At 48.7% G+C, this 15,925-nt stretch overlaps 1 protein-coding gene across 1 annotated transcript in view; it reads right to left on the bottom strand.

Moving 5' to 3' along the window:
* Positions 1–7,648: 7,648 nt before the first annotated feature.
* The window catches only part of LOC140403424 (primary cilium assembly protein FAM149B1-like), a gene marked incomplete at its 5' end in the record, with an annotated part of 290,929 nt that continues 282,652 nt past the window's right edge, over positions 7,649–15,925 (bottom strand). Inside the window, one exon of the mRNA XM_072491336.1 lies at positions 7,649–9,198. Coding sequence (XP_072347437.1) covers positions 9,038–9,198 — 161 coding nt within the window. The remainder of the gene's footprint in view (positions 9,199–15,925) is intronic.

The raw sequence follows: 15,925 nt of genomic DNA on the forward strand, positions 1-15,925 counted from the left end.
TTAATGCATTGCCTACCACCTTCTGTGGTTACTGCTGTGAAATGTAATAACATGAATTGGACAGAGAACGACCCTTCCCAGATGGCAAGGGCAGTCAGATTTTATTGGAAGGAGGGTGTAGGCCAGGAAGGAGGCTCAGTTACAAAGGTTAAGACTGAGTATGTAATGAAAAAGGATGATCTGCGACCCCAACAAGCGGCAGAAATGGTAGTTTACCAGCAGGAGCCCCAATATTGTGACTTTGGGTAGGTGGATCAGCGAGGGGGAGGATATCAAACCCACCCAAAGGGACCCTCAGCTCCTTTTTATGGCCCACCGAACGAATCAACAGCTCTACAACCGCAGCCCCCTCTGAGGGGCCATTGGTCTACTGGAAGAAGAGGACGGGGCAGATATAGAGGGAGCAATGCATGTTTTAATTGCGGCCGTGCAGATCACTGGCAACAGGAATGCCCCTTTAAAAGACAGGCAGCAGAAGGAGAGGGTACCCACCAAGGGGAGGACAGACGAGATACACTGACTTCTCCCAGGAAAACCCTTTCCCAACACAGGATTGACTAGCTAATTTAGCCATAAGGACTCTCCAATTGGACAGGGAACCTATTATCTCTCTGCAGATAGGAGATCAACATCACTCATTTGTAATCGACACCGGGGCAGCCATGTCTTCTGTGCAATCAGCACTTAAATTACCATTATCCAACCACACGCAGCAATTGTCAGGGTTCCAAGGACAGGTGTGTGAGTATCCTATTTCTGAACCTGTGACAGTCACTTAGGAGAATAAGTCTGCAGAGCATCAGTTTGTAGTGACTACTGGATTGGACTGTAACTTGTTGGCCCGAGATTTACTGTGCATCTTCCAGCTACAGCTAGAATGCGGAGATGAGGGGGTAACGGTTACATCATGGAGGATGAGACAACAGTGCTATATTTCTATCACCCCCCAGTGGTGGACGTTAGACGTTGAACAGTCACTGCATCACGTTACCCTGGCCTATGGCAGAACTGGACGAAACAGGGAGTTGGAGGACAAATACCGGCCATTACTTGAGACCGAATGGCCAGTCAAGGTTACAGCCACAGTCACGGGAAAAGAAGGTACTGCCGATTTTGTTACAATATCACCACATTTATGGCCACAGTCAGCTTCAGTAAGCCCTCATATTACACGTCAGGTCCATGACCAGTACCATGCCAGGGATATGGGGCGAATGGTCAGGAGGGCAGTGGATCATTCGGATCCAACAGAGTACGCACTTCAAGTCATGCCGGACGGCACTACCATAAAAAAATTTTGACAGGATTTACGTTCAATCAATGCCATCGCATAGCCGTTACATGCTCTCACCCTCCAACAGGATATTACGGTGTATAGCTCCCACTCGGTAATCGCACTATTGGGGCAACTGCAGACTCAGCATCTTACCGCAGCTCGTCAGAATAGGTATGAGATATACCTTTTGAACAATCCACGTCTGACATTTAACCACTGTACCACTATCAATCCAGCCTGTTTTCTTAGTGGTCCCCCTGTCCATGAAGACGCACCTGGCCACGACTGTTTAGCCTTGATTCAGGAAACTACCACAATAAGGGGCGATTTGAGTGACATTTCGTCAGAACAACCTGACATGATTATGTGTGGTCAAATATCCCACCGGGGTTTAGTTAATGACTTCCTGCAGGCCCTCCTTATGCCCGCGCAGATTTCCGTTATTAAATGCGCTGCCCACACGAATGGTACAACCCCAGTTGACGTTGGTAATGAACGAGCAGATTGTGCAGCGCGAACAGCCGTGCAAATTCAGCAAGTGAGACTAAACGATCTACTATAAATATGTCTGCTTCTGACAAGTCAATGCCAACCATCCAAGACGTCATAAGGTTACAGGAGGACGCTCCTGAGAGTGATAAACAAATGTGGAAACGGTTAGGTTGTACATATGATTCTGTTTCCTCTTTATGGACCACGCCTGCACATCAGACTTGTATGTCTGATGTGCTGGCGTTATGGGTCATTGAATGTGTACACTTTGCAACTCATTGTGGGGCTCGAGGGACTAGTGATTTGTTGCTGGACACTTGGTGGCATCTAAAATGCAGGGGTTGGCCCAAAGTATCAGTAATCGGTGTTTGATTTGTCAGCAATATAACACCGGAAAAGGTATCCCTTGTGGGATGGGGCAAACCCCGTTGCCCAGTGGTCCCTTTGAGACGCTCCAAATGGATTACATTGAGTTGGAAAGGTGTCAATGTTATAAATATGTTTTGGTCATTGTGGATGTGTTCAGCAGATGGGTCGAGGCGTATCCGACTATCGATAATAAAGCTGCTACTGTGGTTAAAGTCTTGATGAGGGAAATCATTCCCCGGTACGGTATACCAGCTCAGTTAAGTTCTGATAATGGGCCTCATTTTATTGGACAAATTAACAAGGAGTTTTGCTCCCAGTTGGGCATACGCCAGCAGTTACACTGTGCTTACAGACCGCAGGCGGCCGGGTTGGTTGAGAGACACAATCAGACCCTCAAAACTAAATTGGCTACATTAAGAGCAGACACGGGACTGACATGGCTTAAGTTGCTCCCCGTTGCCCTCTTCCAGCTGCGGGTTACACCTGCGGGACCGGCCCGGCTCTCTCCCGCCGAGATTCTTTATGGCAGGCCTCTTAGAACTCCCTGGAGCCTGCAGGTTCCCAGACTGGTTCAGTTTCATCAGATGACTGAAGAGATGACCACCTATGTTCTAGCCCTCACGCAAGTGCTCAAGGAACTCCATGGCCAGGTCCGCGCGGCTCACCAGCCATCGCCCCCAGTACCTAGCTCACTTTCAGTCCAGCCCGGTAGTTATGTCATGGTCAAAAATTGCACTAGGAAGGGGTCGGAGCCGCGATGGGACGGGCCCTTCCAAGTTCTCCTTACCACCCCCACAGCAGTTAAAGTGGAGGGGCGAAGTGCTTGGGTCCACCTACATCACTGTAAATTGAGTCCATCTCCACTACTGTAAAAGGTCGGATACTAACCTGCCTCCCTTCTCCAGTGCTATTTTACAGGTGTGGAGCATGATGGGGTGGCTACGCACCGTCTGTGTGATATTTGGCCTCACTTCGCTTGGCGTGTTATTGGCGATGGACATGGAAAAGGGAAATATTATGTATCTGTGTAGCCCCAACCAATCTACAAGGTTACATCACCTCTGCAAAGGTGATGTTCTTCGCTGCCCCCATATACGAGGACATGGTATCGACTCATGGAAGGTCATCAAAGTTAAGGAGAATGCAGGAGTCATGAAGCAGTTGCACCGGTCCCGGCGATGGGAAGGGAACATTATATGGACATTGCCTTGTTTTTGGAATACATGTAAATTTGATTTTGGATGTGTTAAGAGTGGTACAATAAAGGTAAAATCAGGCTGTCAGAAGAGCGTAGGAAGAGGCTATGAGAAAGTGAAAGGGACTAGAGAGGATAGGGCGTATGAGAAGGGAAGTACAGCTAGAACGTAGGTTACCGGGAGATACACTTAAGTTAGTTAAAGGCCAAACTGAGGAAAACCCGGGTAGTAAACCTTGGGAGCCCTCGGGGCAATAACCAAGGAGTTGTCTCAGCTACGGTTGTTTGCAATGCAGAACCGGTATGCTCTTGACTATCTTCTGGCCCGTGAGGGTGGGGATTGCGCCATAGTGCAGGGCAAGTGTATCATGGGAGTTTAGGACTTGACCGCTAACATCACTAAATTTATGGATCGCATACGGGATCACTTAGACGGGATGCAGGATCCTGGCTCTTGGGGTAACTGGGGATTTGGAGGTTGGAAGGACTGGTTGATAAATATGGTCATGTATTTAGTGGTGGCTATCGGCTGCATCTTTGTGGGCCCAGCCATCCTTAAATGTGTGATGGGTAGAATGCGGGGTGCACTGGAACAGATCAACGCCCCTAAAATCTTAGCTGTCAAAATTCATGAGGGTGCAGCAGATGAAGGGGGGCTACGCCAGGAATTGGAAATGCAGTGACAGATCTTTTTAGATGAGGAACCGTAGCTAATGGATTGGATAGTTCGGTTATCATGGAATGATAAAAGGAGGGAATGACGAATGTGATATAAAATAGTTACTTTAGAGATATTAGTTAATGTAATGTAGAAATAAGCCACTTTGATTCTGGCAAGTAGAGACAAAGTATTTGAGACCGCATGGAAAAAAGCAGGAAGAGGTGTGTCTATGAGAGAGATGCTGAATTGATAGGGGCCGGAGAAAGGGATTGGAAGTGAGCCAATCAGAATAGATCAAACAAGTCAGGAGGGACATAGGATGACCTATGGGTGTCGAGTATGTGAAACTTGATGCCATTTGAATGTATCAGTACTGATCTCTTTGTCTGGGACATTCACTTAGTCCCAGGGCTGCAGAGAGCAACATGTTATCTGTATCACTGTGGACTAGGTAGCTTGCAAGCTGAATAAAATAACTATTGTTATACTTGCAAATCCATCTCGACTTTTATTGAGGCCAGACTGACGGATAAAGAAATTTGGGATTCAACAACACTGGCATTGAGATTTACCCACGATGTAGCTCCACTGTGTGGCTGTCTTTCGGGACTGGCAGTAGCTTGTGGAGCCCGATGGCTTTCGCCATGGCAATGCCTCGGCCAGTCAGAATCGACTTGCCAACTAATCAGCACCCTTTTCTCCTGTAATATAAATTGTTGTAATCATTTAAAATTTGCCACTGTGCTTTAGCCCTGATCAGTGAGAGATTAAAAACTTTGGCAACTTGTCTCTCCTTTCAACAATGTTCTAGATCAAAACTCTTGAAGTCAATTCTCTGGAAACCTGTGGAGTGTTAATGGTTGCTTTAGGTTGGTGAGTTGAAAATGAAAAAAAAAAGTTTTTGTGGAGATGAAGATATAACAATCATGACAATCGGGAGAACTTGGCCCTGGGAACAGCAAAGTTGGGAATAAGAACAGAAAAAGCTGGAACACTGAGCAGTGCTGTAGGATACGGTTAAAATGAGCTTGGCAGAGAGCTGGGGTCCATTATAAAAGATTTTATAGCAGAGCACTTCGAAAACAGTGGCAGGATCGGACAGAGTCAGCATGGATTTATAAAGCTTGACAAATCTACTGGAATTCTTTGAGGAATTAACTAGTAGAGTTGATGAGGGGGAGCCAGTAGATGTGGTGTATTTGGACTTTCAGAAGGTTTTCGACAAGGTTCCATGTAAGATATTAGTGTGTAAACCTAAGCCTCATGGGATTGGGGGTAGTGATTTGAGATGGATAGAAAACTGGTTGGCAGACAGGGAACAAAGAATAGGAATAAATGTGTCCTTTTCAAATTGGCAGGCAGTGACTAGTGGGGTACCACAGGGATCAGTGCTGGGACCCCAGCTGTTCACCAATATATATTAATGATTTAGATGAGGGAACAAAATGTAATATCTCCAAATTTGCAGATGACACCAAGTTGTGTGGGAGGGTGAGCTGCGAGGAGGATGCAGAGATCCTTCAGTGTGATTTGGACAAGTGGAGCGAGTGGGCAAATGAATGGCAGATACAGTATAATTTGGATAAATGCGGGTTATCCACTTTGGTTGCAAAAACAGGAAGGCAGATTATTTTCTGATTGGCTACAGATTGAGAGAGGGGAGTGTGCAACGAGACCTGGGTGTCCTTGTACGCCAGTCACTGAAGGTAAGCATGCAGGTGCAGCAGGCGGTAAAGGCGGCAAATGGTATGTTGGCCTTCATTGCGAGAGGTTTCGAGTACAGGAGCAGGGATGTGTTGCTGCAATTACACACGGCCTTGCTGAGACCACACCTGGAGTATTGTGGGCAGTTTTGGTCTCCTTAATCTGAGGAAGGATGTTCTTGCTCTAGAGGGAGTGCAGAGATTTACCGGACTGATTCCTGGGATGGGGGGACTGACACATGATGAGAGATTGAATCGATTAGGATTGTAGGGCAGCATGGTAGCATTGTGGATAGCACAATTGTTTCACAGCTCCAGGGTCCCAGGTTCGATTCCGGCTTGAGTCACTGTCTGTGCGGAGTCTGCACGTTCGCCCCGTGTCTGCGTGGGTTTCCTCCGGGTGCTCCGGTTTCCTCCCACAGTCCAAAGATGTGCAGGTTAGGTGGATTGGCCATGATAAATTGCCCTTAGTGTCCAAAATTGCCCTTAGTGTGGGTGGGGTTACTGGGTTATGGGGATTGGATGGAGGTGTTGACCTTGGGTAGGGTGCTCTTTCCAAGAGCCGGTGCAGACTCGACGGGCCGAATGGCCTCCTTCTGCACTGTAAATTCTGTATTCGCTCGAGTTTAGAAGAATGAGGGGGGATCTCAGAGAAACCGATAAAATTCTAACAGCAATAGACAGGGGAGATAGTCCTGATGGGGGAGTCTAAATCCAGGGGTCACAGTCTAAAGATGTGGGGTAGACCATTCAGGACAGAGATGAGAAGAAATTTCTTCACCCAGAGAGTGGTCGGCCTGTGGAATTCGTTACCGCAGAAAGTAGTTGAGGCGAAAAGACTATGTTTCAAGCAGTTAGATAAAGCACTTGGGGCCAAAGGGATCAATGGATATGGGGAGAAGGCAAGAGCAGGTTACTGAGTTGGATAATCAGCCACGATCATAATGAATGGTGGAGCAGGCTCAAAGGGCCGAATGGCCTCCTCCTGTTCCTATTTTCTTTGTTTCTATCTTTAGCAGAAATTCAAACTGGACAAAAATAAACTTGGAAGTGGAAGGCAGAAAATTAGTACGTAAATTGGGAAGGAAGAGTAAACAAAAGCTAGAAAAGAGATAACAAAGGAGTTTGCGAATACTCAATGGAACAAGTCGAGGGAATAAGGCAGAGGAAGACACAGATAAACACTTATCTGTCCTATCTAATACTGAAAATGACTGAGTGGAAATGGCTGAAAGAGCAGGATTTAAAAGACTGCAGGTATCTGACCTAACAGTGCTTCCCCACTGATAGAACACATCACCAGTCAGCATGTCCATATGAGGCACCTTAACACAGGCCACAAATTAAACACTGGTAACCTTTTATACAATCTGTTAAAGTCCATGATTCATCCATTAAATGACAAATCTGTTTTCCAAAACCTTCACATTTTGACATGCCCTCATGTGCAATCCAAAGAGGTGCAGGTTAGGTGGATTGGCCATGCTAAATTGCCCTTAGTGTCCAAAGAGTTAGGTGGGGTTACTGGGATAGGGTGGAGCTGTGGGCTTAAGTAGGGTGTTCTTTCCAAGAGCCGGTGCAGACTCGATGGGCTGAATGGCCTCCTTCTGCACTGTGAATTCTATGACTGTATGATTTAGTCTTTCTTGCTGATCTCATTCAGAAACTCGGAACAGAGTTCAAATTGTCTTCACAATCCAATTGTCAAGAATGTATCTTGCAAAATACATCTGATTTTACCTGTAGGAAGACGCAATGCCAAGGCCATACATAGCTTTCTCTTTGATAGGTTCGTAACCCATGTCCACATGGGTAGGTAATGTTGCTCTTATTAGCCTTAGTTTATTTAGTTCTAATTACGTCACCTTTGCTCACGAGTCGCCAGGTATCTTTCTGATACCGCCACGTGGTTCAAGCTCAAGTTATGATTAATAAGTCAGCACACCGCTTAGTAAGATTGAAATCAACGGTCATTTATTATATACAACAAGTAATGTTTATACAATAATCCTACTATCTATATAATAAACCTATCACTACTGGCCAATACTTAACTTTAGGAAGAGCCCACCAGGTCAGGGAAACGAATGGCTTATCGAATCGGATCTGGCCCGTGGGATTCAAAAGGCTGATACCGGTCGATGGCTAGGAGTCTTTATCGGATAGCGATCGCTGGATTCAAACTTAGAGTTGCTGGTTGATGTTCTTGCGAAGGTCTCGAGCAGGCGAAGAAGGGAGAGAGAGAGCGATTTGAACTTGGCCCCTCACTTTATAGGACCCAGGGGCTTCCCACCTCTTGGGGCGGCCCTTGACCCTGAGTCCCAAGTGATTGGACTTGTTCCCAATCACTGGGGTCGATGTGTCCAATTGCGAGGCGATTCCCCGATCGGGGGGTGGTCGTTCACCTGCCTTTGTTTCGGCCACTGCAGGCGCTGACAGGTCTGGCCCGGTATTCAATTGCTAATATGTTGCAATTGTTCCCGGGGATAGCCGATTAAAACTGCAGATGTCTGGGTTGATGTGCTGTTAATAGTCCTGAGTATCGATCTGGGCCGACTTCCCCAGAGCCGAATATGATATTCTGCCTGCAGCTGTCCGTTTCTGTCTTGTTACCTGCTTTTCCCATCAGTCTTTCCGGTTAGCCATTTTAAATCGGGTTTTGGCCAAATTAATCGGGAAGCAGCAATTTTACGTGTCTACATTCCCGCCTTGTGATCCTAACGCGAAGCGTGAAGGATCACATAAATTTTGTCCTTTTCGTTCCCTGACCGGGGGGGGGCACCTCCTACATGGCCACTACTCTGACCCTAGCTATGCACAAAAATTTACCTAAACAATTCTTGAGGGCGCTATGTCAAGCAGGGGCATGTATCAAAAAAAATAAAACTGGGAACCTCTAATTTTACCTCCATACTCTATACTCACTAAACATTGCATTATCCTATCTTCCTAAAACATACAACAACAATCAGAACATTTAATATACTCTTTCCTGGCTTGGCAGTCAAGCTCAGGATCATACTTTTTTTTTATGAAACGTTTTGTACATCTCTTTATTTACAGTAATAACGCAAGTGAATACTCTTTATTCTTTATAGGTCGCGGGGGTCTGGTCATAGCCGAATATCGGGGATCGGATCCGATATACCGGGGTTGGAGCGCGGTACGCTCTCCCTTTCCACTTGCGGAGGCGCATGGTCTGTACTGCACAGCAGAGTATGGCCAATGCTAACAGTGCCTCAATAACGTACGACAGGGAGTACCAAGTTATGAACTTGGCACACCAGGATAATGCAGCGTGGCTGATGACTGGGCCCTCGGTACTGCGGGGCAGTGAAACATTAACGGCAGGGGGGTTTGGAGTAATGGGGTCCGCGTTCCCGCGCAACCAAATGTTCAGAAAAAGAGTGTTGAGCACGATGAAAGGAGTCCTCATGGCTGTCCTCTTTCTTTTCTTTCTCTGTGTTCTCTGTTTTTCTCCGGTCCTGGAGCTTCTGAAGTTCTGTAAAACAAGCATAGTATCTGTAACTACCTTGGTTTAATATCCGGTGTGTTAGTGTGTCTGTCCTTCAGGGCCAATTATTCCCTTATAATTGGTCACAATATGTGACTTCTCCCCCATTTTTTTCCAAAACAAATGTTAGGACACGGCACACTTCCCAATGGTGGACCAGTGCTAAGTTTAGCATCCAAATGTTCTAGGATGTAAATAGCATTTGGCGGCAACCGAAAGGTTGCCTAAATAAATAAAACTGTTTTTGAAAGGAAAAGGTCGAATGAGGTGCGTATGGGCCGCGACGGGTAAGATTTGGATGGAGTCCCCGGGTAGGACGGCTACCAATACCGTATGTCCCCTACCCGAGCATTTTTTGACCAACAGGGGGGGGTCCCCAGGCAGGGCGGGTCTCACGCTGTTTCTCCACTGCCTGAGCAACCGACAAGTACGGACAAAAATGTAGTCATCGTGGTGGGGTTGCTGTTCTAAATCTTCCGTCAAATCGGAAGAGCAGTTACGATCGGGCGTCTGATACCCGAACAAGTATCAGCTGAAAAGTTAGTTCCGCTGAACAAGCGTCTGGTGGCGGTGGGTGTCTGAGGTAAGTCCTCAGAGGTTTCAGCCGAATGGGTGTGTGGCGGTGGTGGGTGTCAGTGGGAAAAAGTTAAAAAGTTCAGGTGAATGGGTGTGTGGCGGTGAGAACATTCTCCTGTTGGACGAACAACATTAAACAAACATACAAACAACGGAAAACATTCTGCAGGTTCCATCAGGAAGGACAACACTTTTCACCAAGTGTCTCCTTTAAATCATCATGTGGACACCTCAGTTCTCTGTTGCGAACAGGGTCGCAAAGGGGTTGGCGGCTTGGGAGTCAGACCCGAGGTCGTCACCTTCTCCCGGGTGCCAAACTCTGGAGTGAATTAGGGCGGAAAGGGCTGCGTGGTGTGAGTTGGGGTCGCTCTCGTCGTTGCGGACGAGTCTGCAGGAGTTGTCGCGGTGCCAATGAGTTGGGTCGAGTTGGGTGGAGACAAAGTCGGGGTCGTCCGTGTGGTTCGGTGGTCGGTGGTGGGGTTTATTTAAGTAAGTGATGAGGAAGGGGTCACTGGAGTCGAAGTTGGAGTTGCTGGGTGTGGGTCCAGGATAGTAGGGGGGCTGCTGTGGCTGTCGTCAGAGTCACAGTCGCTGTCTCTGCTGCTGCAGTCTGTGGGCGTTCCGGGGCGGAGTGTAAAGTTTGTGGGTGGAGTCCGGGGCGAGTCCGTGTCTGGGCTGGACGTGGAAGGGGTGGGTGTGGTTACGTTGGCTATGGGCGGGGTGTGGTCTGCTGCGTCAAGCATGACGTGGTGGGAGTGGTTTGACTGTGCTCCATAAACCTTGAGCTGGTTTATGTGAAACCACGCAGTCTTACCATTTTGGTATTTGATTTTGTATACCGATGGGCTTATTTTATCCGTAATGGAGTACGGACCCGAGTATTTCGGAGACAGAAATGTGCTGGGGTTATACACGGACAACATCACTTGTTGTCCTATATTGTACTCCGTGGCATGTACTGCCTTAGCAAAACAGGCTTTGCTCTGTTTTCTTTTAGTGCCCAGTTTAACAGCGGCTGCTAACTGAGCCGTTTTTACATTCATAAGTAATTGTTCAACGGCTTTCTCGTGGGTGAGGGCCGTAACTTCAGGGCTGGTCAGGTCTAAACCCAACAAGTATTCTGTCCCTTTCATGGGGAGTCCGGTCATGAGGGTGTGTGGAGGTGGAAACAGTGTTACGCAAAAATATCAGCGCAAAGGGGAGGACCGAATCCCAAGTGGTGTTGTTCCGCTGGACCATTTTTCTGAGGGTGGTTTTTAGGGTCCGATTCATGCGCTCCACTATACCACTCTACGGAGGGTGGTACGCAATGTGAAATTTTTGGGTTATGCCAAATATTGTGAGGACGTTCTGCATGACCCGTCCCGTAAAGTGAGAACCTTGGTCCGATTCAATACTGCGGGGGAGTCCCCATCTTGTAAAGATGTGGTGGGTTAGGATCTTGGCTGTGGTTTTTGCGGTGTTGGTGCGGGCTGGAAATGTTTCCACCCACTTTGTAAAAGTGTCTATGACCACCAGAACATATTTATAGCCATTCCTGCAAGGGGGCAATGGACCTATAAAATCGATCTGGAGGTTAGTCCAGGGGCCGTTAACGGGTCGGGTGTGGCTGAGTTGTGCTTTTTTGGCATATCTATCTGGGTTGCTCTGAGCGCAGATGAGGCAATTCTCAATGTAATGGGATACATCCTCTTTGAGATTTGGCCACCAACAAAGCTGTTTGAGGTGGGCTGCGGTGGGTTCGATTCCCTGGTGTCCATGACCATCATGGAATAAACAGATCATTTGATTCCTATCCTGCTCAGGAACTACGTAAAGGGTGTCCTTTAGCACCACACCGTCATGTGTGGTTATTGTATTTCTGTACCTCTCGTATGAGGCTGGAAACTTCCCTTTCACGATTTCAGTGAGAGCGCTATCCTGCTTCTGGGCCTCTACTAGATCTTCGATCCTAGTCTGCGCGACCTGAACTGCACTCACTGGCGCACTCACTGGGGCGCTTTCGGGGGGTTTCCAAAAATACCCATGCCTGGATCCTGCCTTAGCCAGCGCGTCGGCTTTTACATTTCCCAGGAGGGAGACGATGGTGGCTGCGGACTTTTATAATGCCAGAAGTCCTGTTCTTGGCTTTTTGCAAAATATGGCGGAGTGATGGTGCTGAGGAGAGGGGTTTCCCGTCCGCGGAATCAAATCCTCTTGTTTCCCAGAGGGGCAGAAATTCAATGAGGCTGTTGCAGACATATAGACTGTCTGAATATATGTCTGCTGGGCTGGGGAAGGAATCTGGGTGCTCTACAATGTAGGCGATGGCCGCGAGCTCTGCTGCCTGCGCGCCTAAGTGTCCGGGTAATTTTAATGCGATTTCCTCGAGGGCGCGTCCCTGCGCGTCCTCCACATAAATCCCACAACCTGTTATGCGTTGCCCATCCAGGACTGTGGAAGATCCATCGACATAAATCCTAATGGGGTCACACGTGTCCGGGTGAGGGAGGCTCTGAGATGGAGTGGCTAGTTTTCGGGGGGGTGTTTTCGCTATAAAGGGGCCTGTATTATGGTGGGGTGAGATGATTTCACACTCATGGGGGGTTCCGGGGTACTGTAGATTGTCCGCTAAGTATGTGTGAGTCTTTGTCCGTTTTACTGTGATGTCCCGTCCTTGTAAGAGAAGGGTCCACCTAGCAGCGTGGATTTGGCTGACGGTACCGTCTTTAAGTCGTCCGTCTAGTAAAAGTTGGGTGGGGGTGTGCTCGGTCAGAATGGTGATGGGGTTCAGTCCGGTAATGTATGAAAAGTACTGGACTGCCTAGAAAACTGCGAGCAGGTGCCTCTCACAGACTGAAAATCCCTGATCCACAGCATCTAAAATCCGGGAGGCATAAGCTACGGGTCGTGCCTTTCCTGCAGGAGCACGGCTGAATGGGTGCGGTCTGTGGTCGCTACCTCTATGGCGTAAGGGGAAAGTGGGTCGGGAACTTGTAGTGCGGGGGCGGCTATGAGCGCCCGTTTTAATGATTCCACAGCATCCGTATGCTGCGGAAGCCACTCCCAGGGGGCTCCTTTCTTTAGGAGGTCTGAGAGGGGCGCTGCCTTGCTGGCGAAACCGTCAATGTGGTTTCAGCAGTAGCCAACCAGTCCTAAAAACGACCGGAGGGCTGAAACGTGTTGGGGAAGGGGCAATTTAGCGATCGAGTCAATTCTTTTGTGCTCGATCTCGCGTTTGCCGTGTGTGATAATTGTACCCAAATATACCACTTTCTCTTCCAATATTTGGGCCTTTTTGGGGTTTACTTTAAGGCCAATGGAGTGTAGTAATTCCAGGAGTTCGGACAGAAGCTCAATGTGCTCTTCCTTTGTGTCTGTCTGCAGTAGTAGATCGTCTACATACTGTACCAGACATTCGGGGCGAGAAAATTTTGCTAGTCCATTTGCCAGCTGTCGGTGGAAAATGGAGGGGGAGTTGTGGAAGCCTTGTGGCGGGCATGTCCACGTGTACTGCTGCGCTCTGAAATGAAGGCAAATTTATACTGGCACGCCTTTGCCAATGGAATGGACCAGAACCCATTACTGACGTCCAAAACCGTGAAATATCGGGCATGGAGTCCCTGTTTGAGCATGGTTTCGGGACTTGTTGCAACGGTGGGGGCTGCTGCGGGGGTGACTTTATTGAGTTCCTGATAATCAATGGTTAAACGCCATGATCCGTCGGGTTTCCTTACTGGCCAAATCGGGGCATTATTAGTTGAGGCTACCGATCTTAGGACGCCCTGCTCTAATAAGCTTTCTATGACCTTTAGGATTTCTCCCTCTGCTTCTAGGGGAAGTCCGTACTGTTTTGGGGGTCTTGGGTCCGGTCCGGTTATTTGTACGGAGCCGGTCATCCGTCCACAGTCGTGCTTGTGGGTTGCAAAGGCTGCCCTGTTCTTTTGCAGGACTGCCCTAACCTGTCGGTCCGTGCTGAGTGTGGTGGGGTTGAACCAAAACTCGCCTACTGCGCTAATTTTGTTCATATAATCCCCTATATTGAGTGTTGCGGGGGCTCTAGCGGATTTCGCCATCTTCCAGACACACTGGTTGACTGGATCGAAAGAGAGGTGGTGGGAATTCATGAAGTCGATCCCCAAAATGTGCTCTGCTGTTGGGGGCAGGTCGACTAACACTACGGGCTGCTTTGTATTAATAGTTCTGATCTGGATGGGTACAGGGGTCGTGATATGTCCCTGTTGTGAGTGGCCTGTGAAGCTGCTGAGGGTGATAGTGGCTGTGGTGGGCCACGTGTTTTTACCAAGGGTGGAGGAATTTAAGGTTGTGCGGGACCCTCCTGTGTCCCAGAGAAGCTCGATCGGCTGTCCCCTAACCTTTGCTGCGACTACGGGTCGTCCTGACCTCTCCCAAAGGGTATCGCAGGCCCAACTCGGGGAGCCTGTACACTGTCAGTCCGTTCCGGTCAAGTCTGTCTGATCGGACTGCGCGCTAACGCAATGTATGGGCTCTGCCTTTTTCTTATTGAGAGTGCCTGTCTGTTGGGCTCTCTGTGGCTTTTTAGGGGCCTTGCATTCTTTGGCAAAATGTCCCAACTGTCCGCAATTGTAGCATTTTTGCGGTTTTGCTGGGGGGGTTTACCCAGGCGGGGTTGTGGAGAGTGGTTCTTACTGCCTGCATGTCTGCGGCGGCTTGCTTGTCCTCAGGGGTTCTAGCTGCGGATTTACCGTGAGCCGCTTGTTCCCAAACGCGGGACAATCTTTTGACCACCCACTTCTCATTATGAGCCTCCACCGAGGGGGTCATAATTACGACAGGCATTCTGTCCTGCTTCTGTGGCATGGGAGATAAGGGTGCGGGTCCATTTGGCCATATTGTCTGCGGGCAAATGGGCACGGTCTACGTTGCCGAAAACGGCTTCAAAGTGAATCCACGAGCGTCCTGCGAACGCTGTGGGGTGTTCAGACTTTTTCTGTCTGCACTTATTTAGACCGTCTACGGGGTCGCCCCGGTTGTACCCGATCGCATCCAGGATCGCGGTATGCATTTCTGCAAGGGTGCCTCCTCCTACATTCTGTGGGTCGGGAAGGGCTGCTGCGACCGATGGGTCTAAGCTGAGGACCGTGAGCTTTACCTGCTCTTTCTCATCCAGGCCGTACATGGTCGCCTGGTGTTTGACGGTGGCAAAGAAAAGGTGTGGGTCTGAAGCTGGGAGGAACGGTGTGATTTTAGCACACGCGTCCCGTAATTGGGTCACTGTGAGGGGGGTGGAATATAAGACTTCCGCCTCGTCTGCTGTGGCGGTGCGGTGGGTTGTTACAGGGTTCATGGGAGCCTGTATTACCTGCTGTGTGGGGGGTGGGGGTGCTCTCCTCCTTTGGGGTTTTCCCTGCGCACATGCTCCCTGAACATATCTCTGCGCTGTCTCTTGCAGTTCTTCCCAATCAGGGCCGTCTTCCTGGTCTAAACTTTCCCCAAAGGTGTCTTGGAATCCCTTTTGGACAGAAAGCATTGCAGGTCTGCAATTTACTTTCAGCACTTCGCATGGTCTAAGGTACTCTGCCTTTGTTCCGTGGTTGCAGCGTGGAGCGCTCTCAAGGCTGCCTTGAGATCACTACATTGCTTCTGTAGCGTCTCCACCTACTTCTCTGTCTCTTTCTTAACCAGGACTGCATGCTGTGTGTCCTGATAAGCCTTCTCATACTGGGATTGAAAACTGCTTAAATGCGCCAGACAAGACTGGTGACCCCGTTTGGCGTCAGCCACCTCTTCGTCCTTGGCTTCTAACTGCCTTTTCAATTCCAGGTTTTCCTTTTCCATACATCGATTTTACTCAAAAGATGTATGCCCTCTATTTCATTTCGGAGCGTCCTGACGACCTCCTCTGTGCCTCGCAATTGTGCCATGCAGGACACGATTGCCATCGGCTTGCGCGCTTTTGCTAAGCTCTTTTTATGGATCTCATTCAGGTTCTCCCACCAAGTATGTCCTATACTTCCAGGACCTGAGTCGTCGTTATTACAGAAACCGCTCCACACGGGCCATCCTTTGCCCTGCAGAAATTTGCGAATTTCCACTTCCCAAATGGGACACTGTCCCACTCTAACGCTGCTGATCAGTGCGACCGCAAATTCTTCGGGGTTCATGAGGCTCTGCATTG

Source organism: Scyliorhinus torazame, chromosome 28, assembly GCF_047496885.1.
Source record: "Scyliorhinus torazame isolate Kashiwa2021f chromosome 28, sScyTor2.1, whole genome shotgun sequence".
Classification (NCBI taxonomy): domain Eukaryota; kingdom Metazoa; phylum Chordata; class Chondrichthyes; order Carcharhiniformes; family Scyliorhinidae; genus Scyliorhinus; species Scyliorhinus torazame.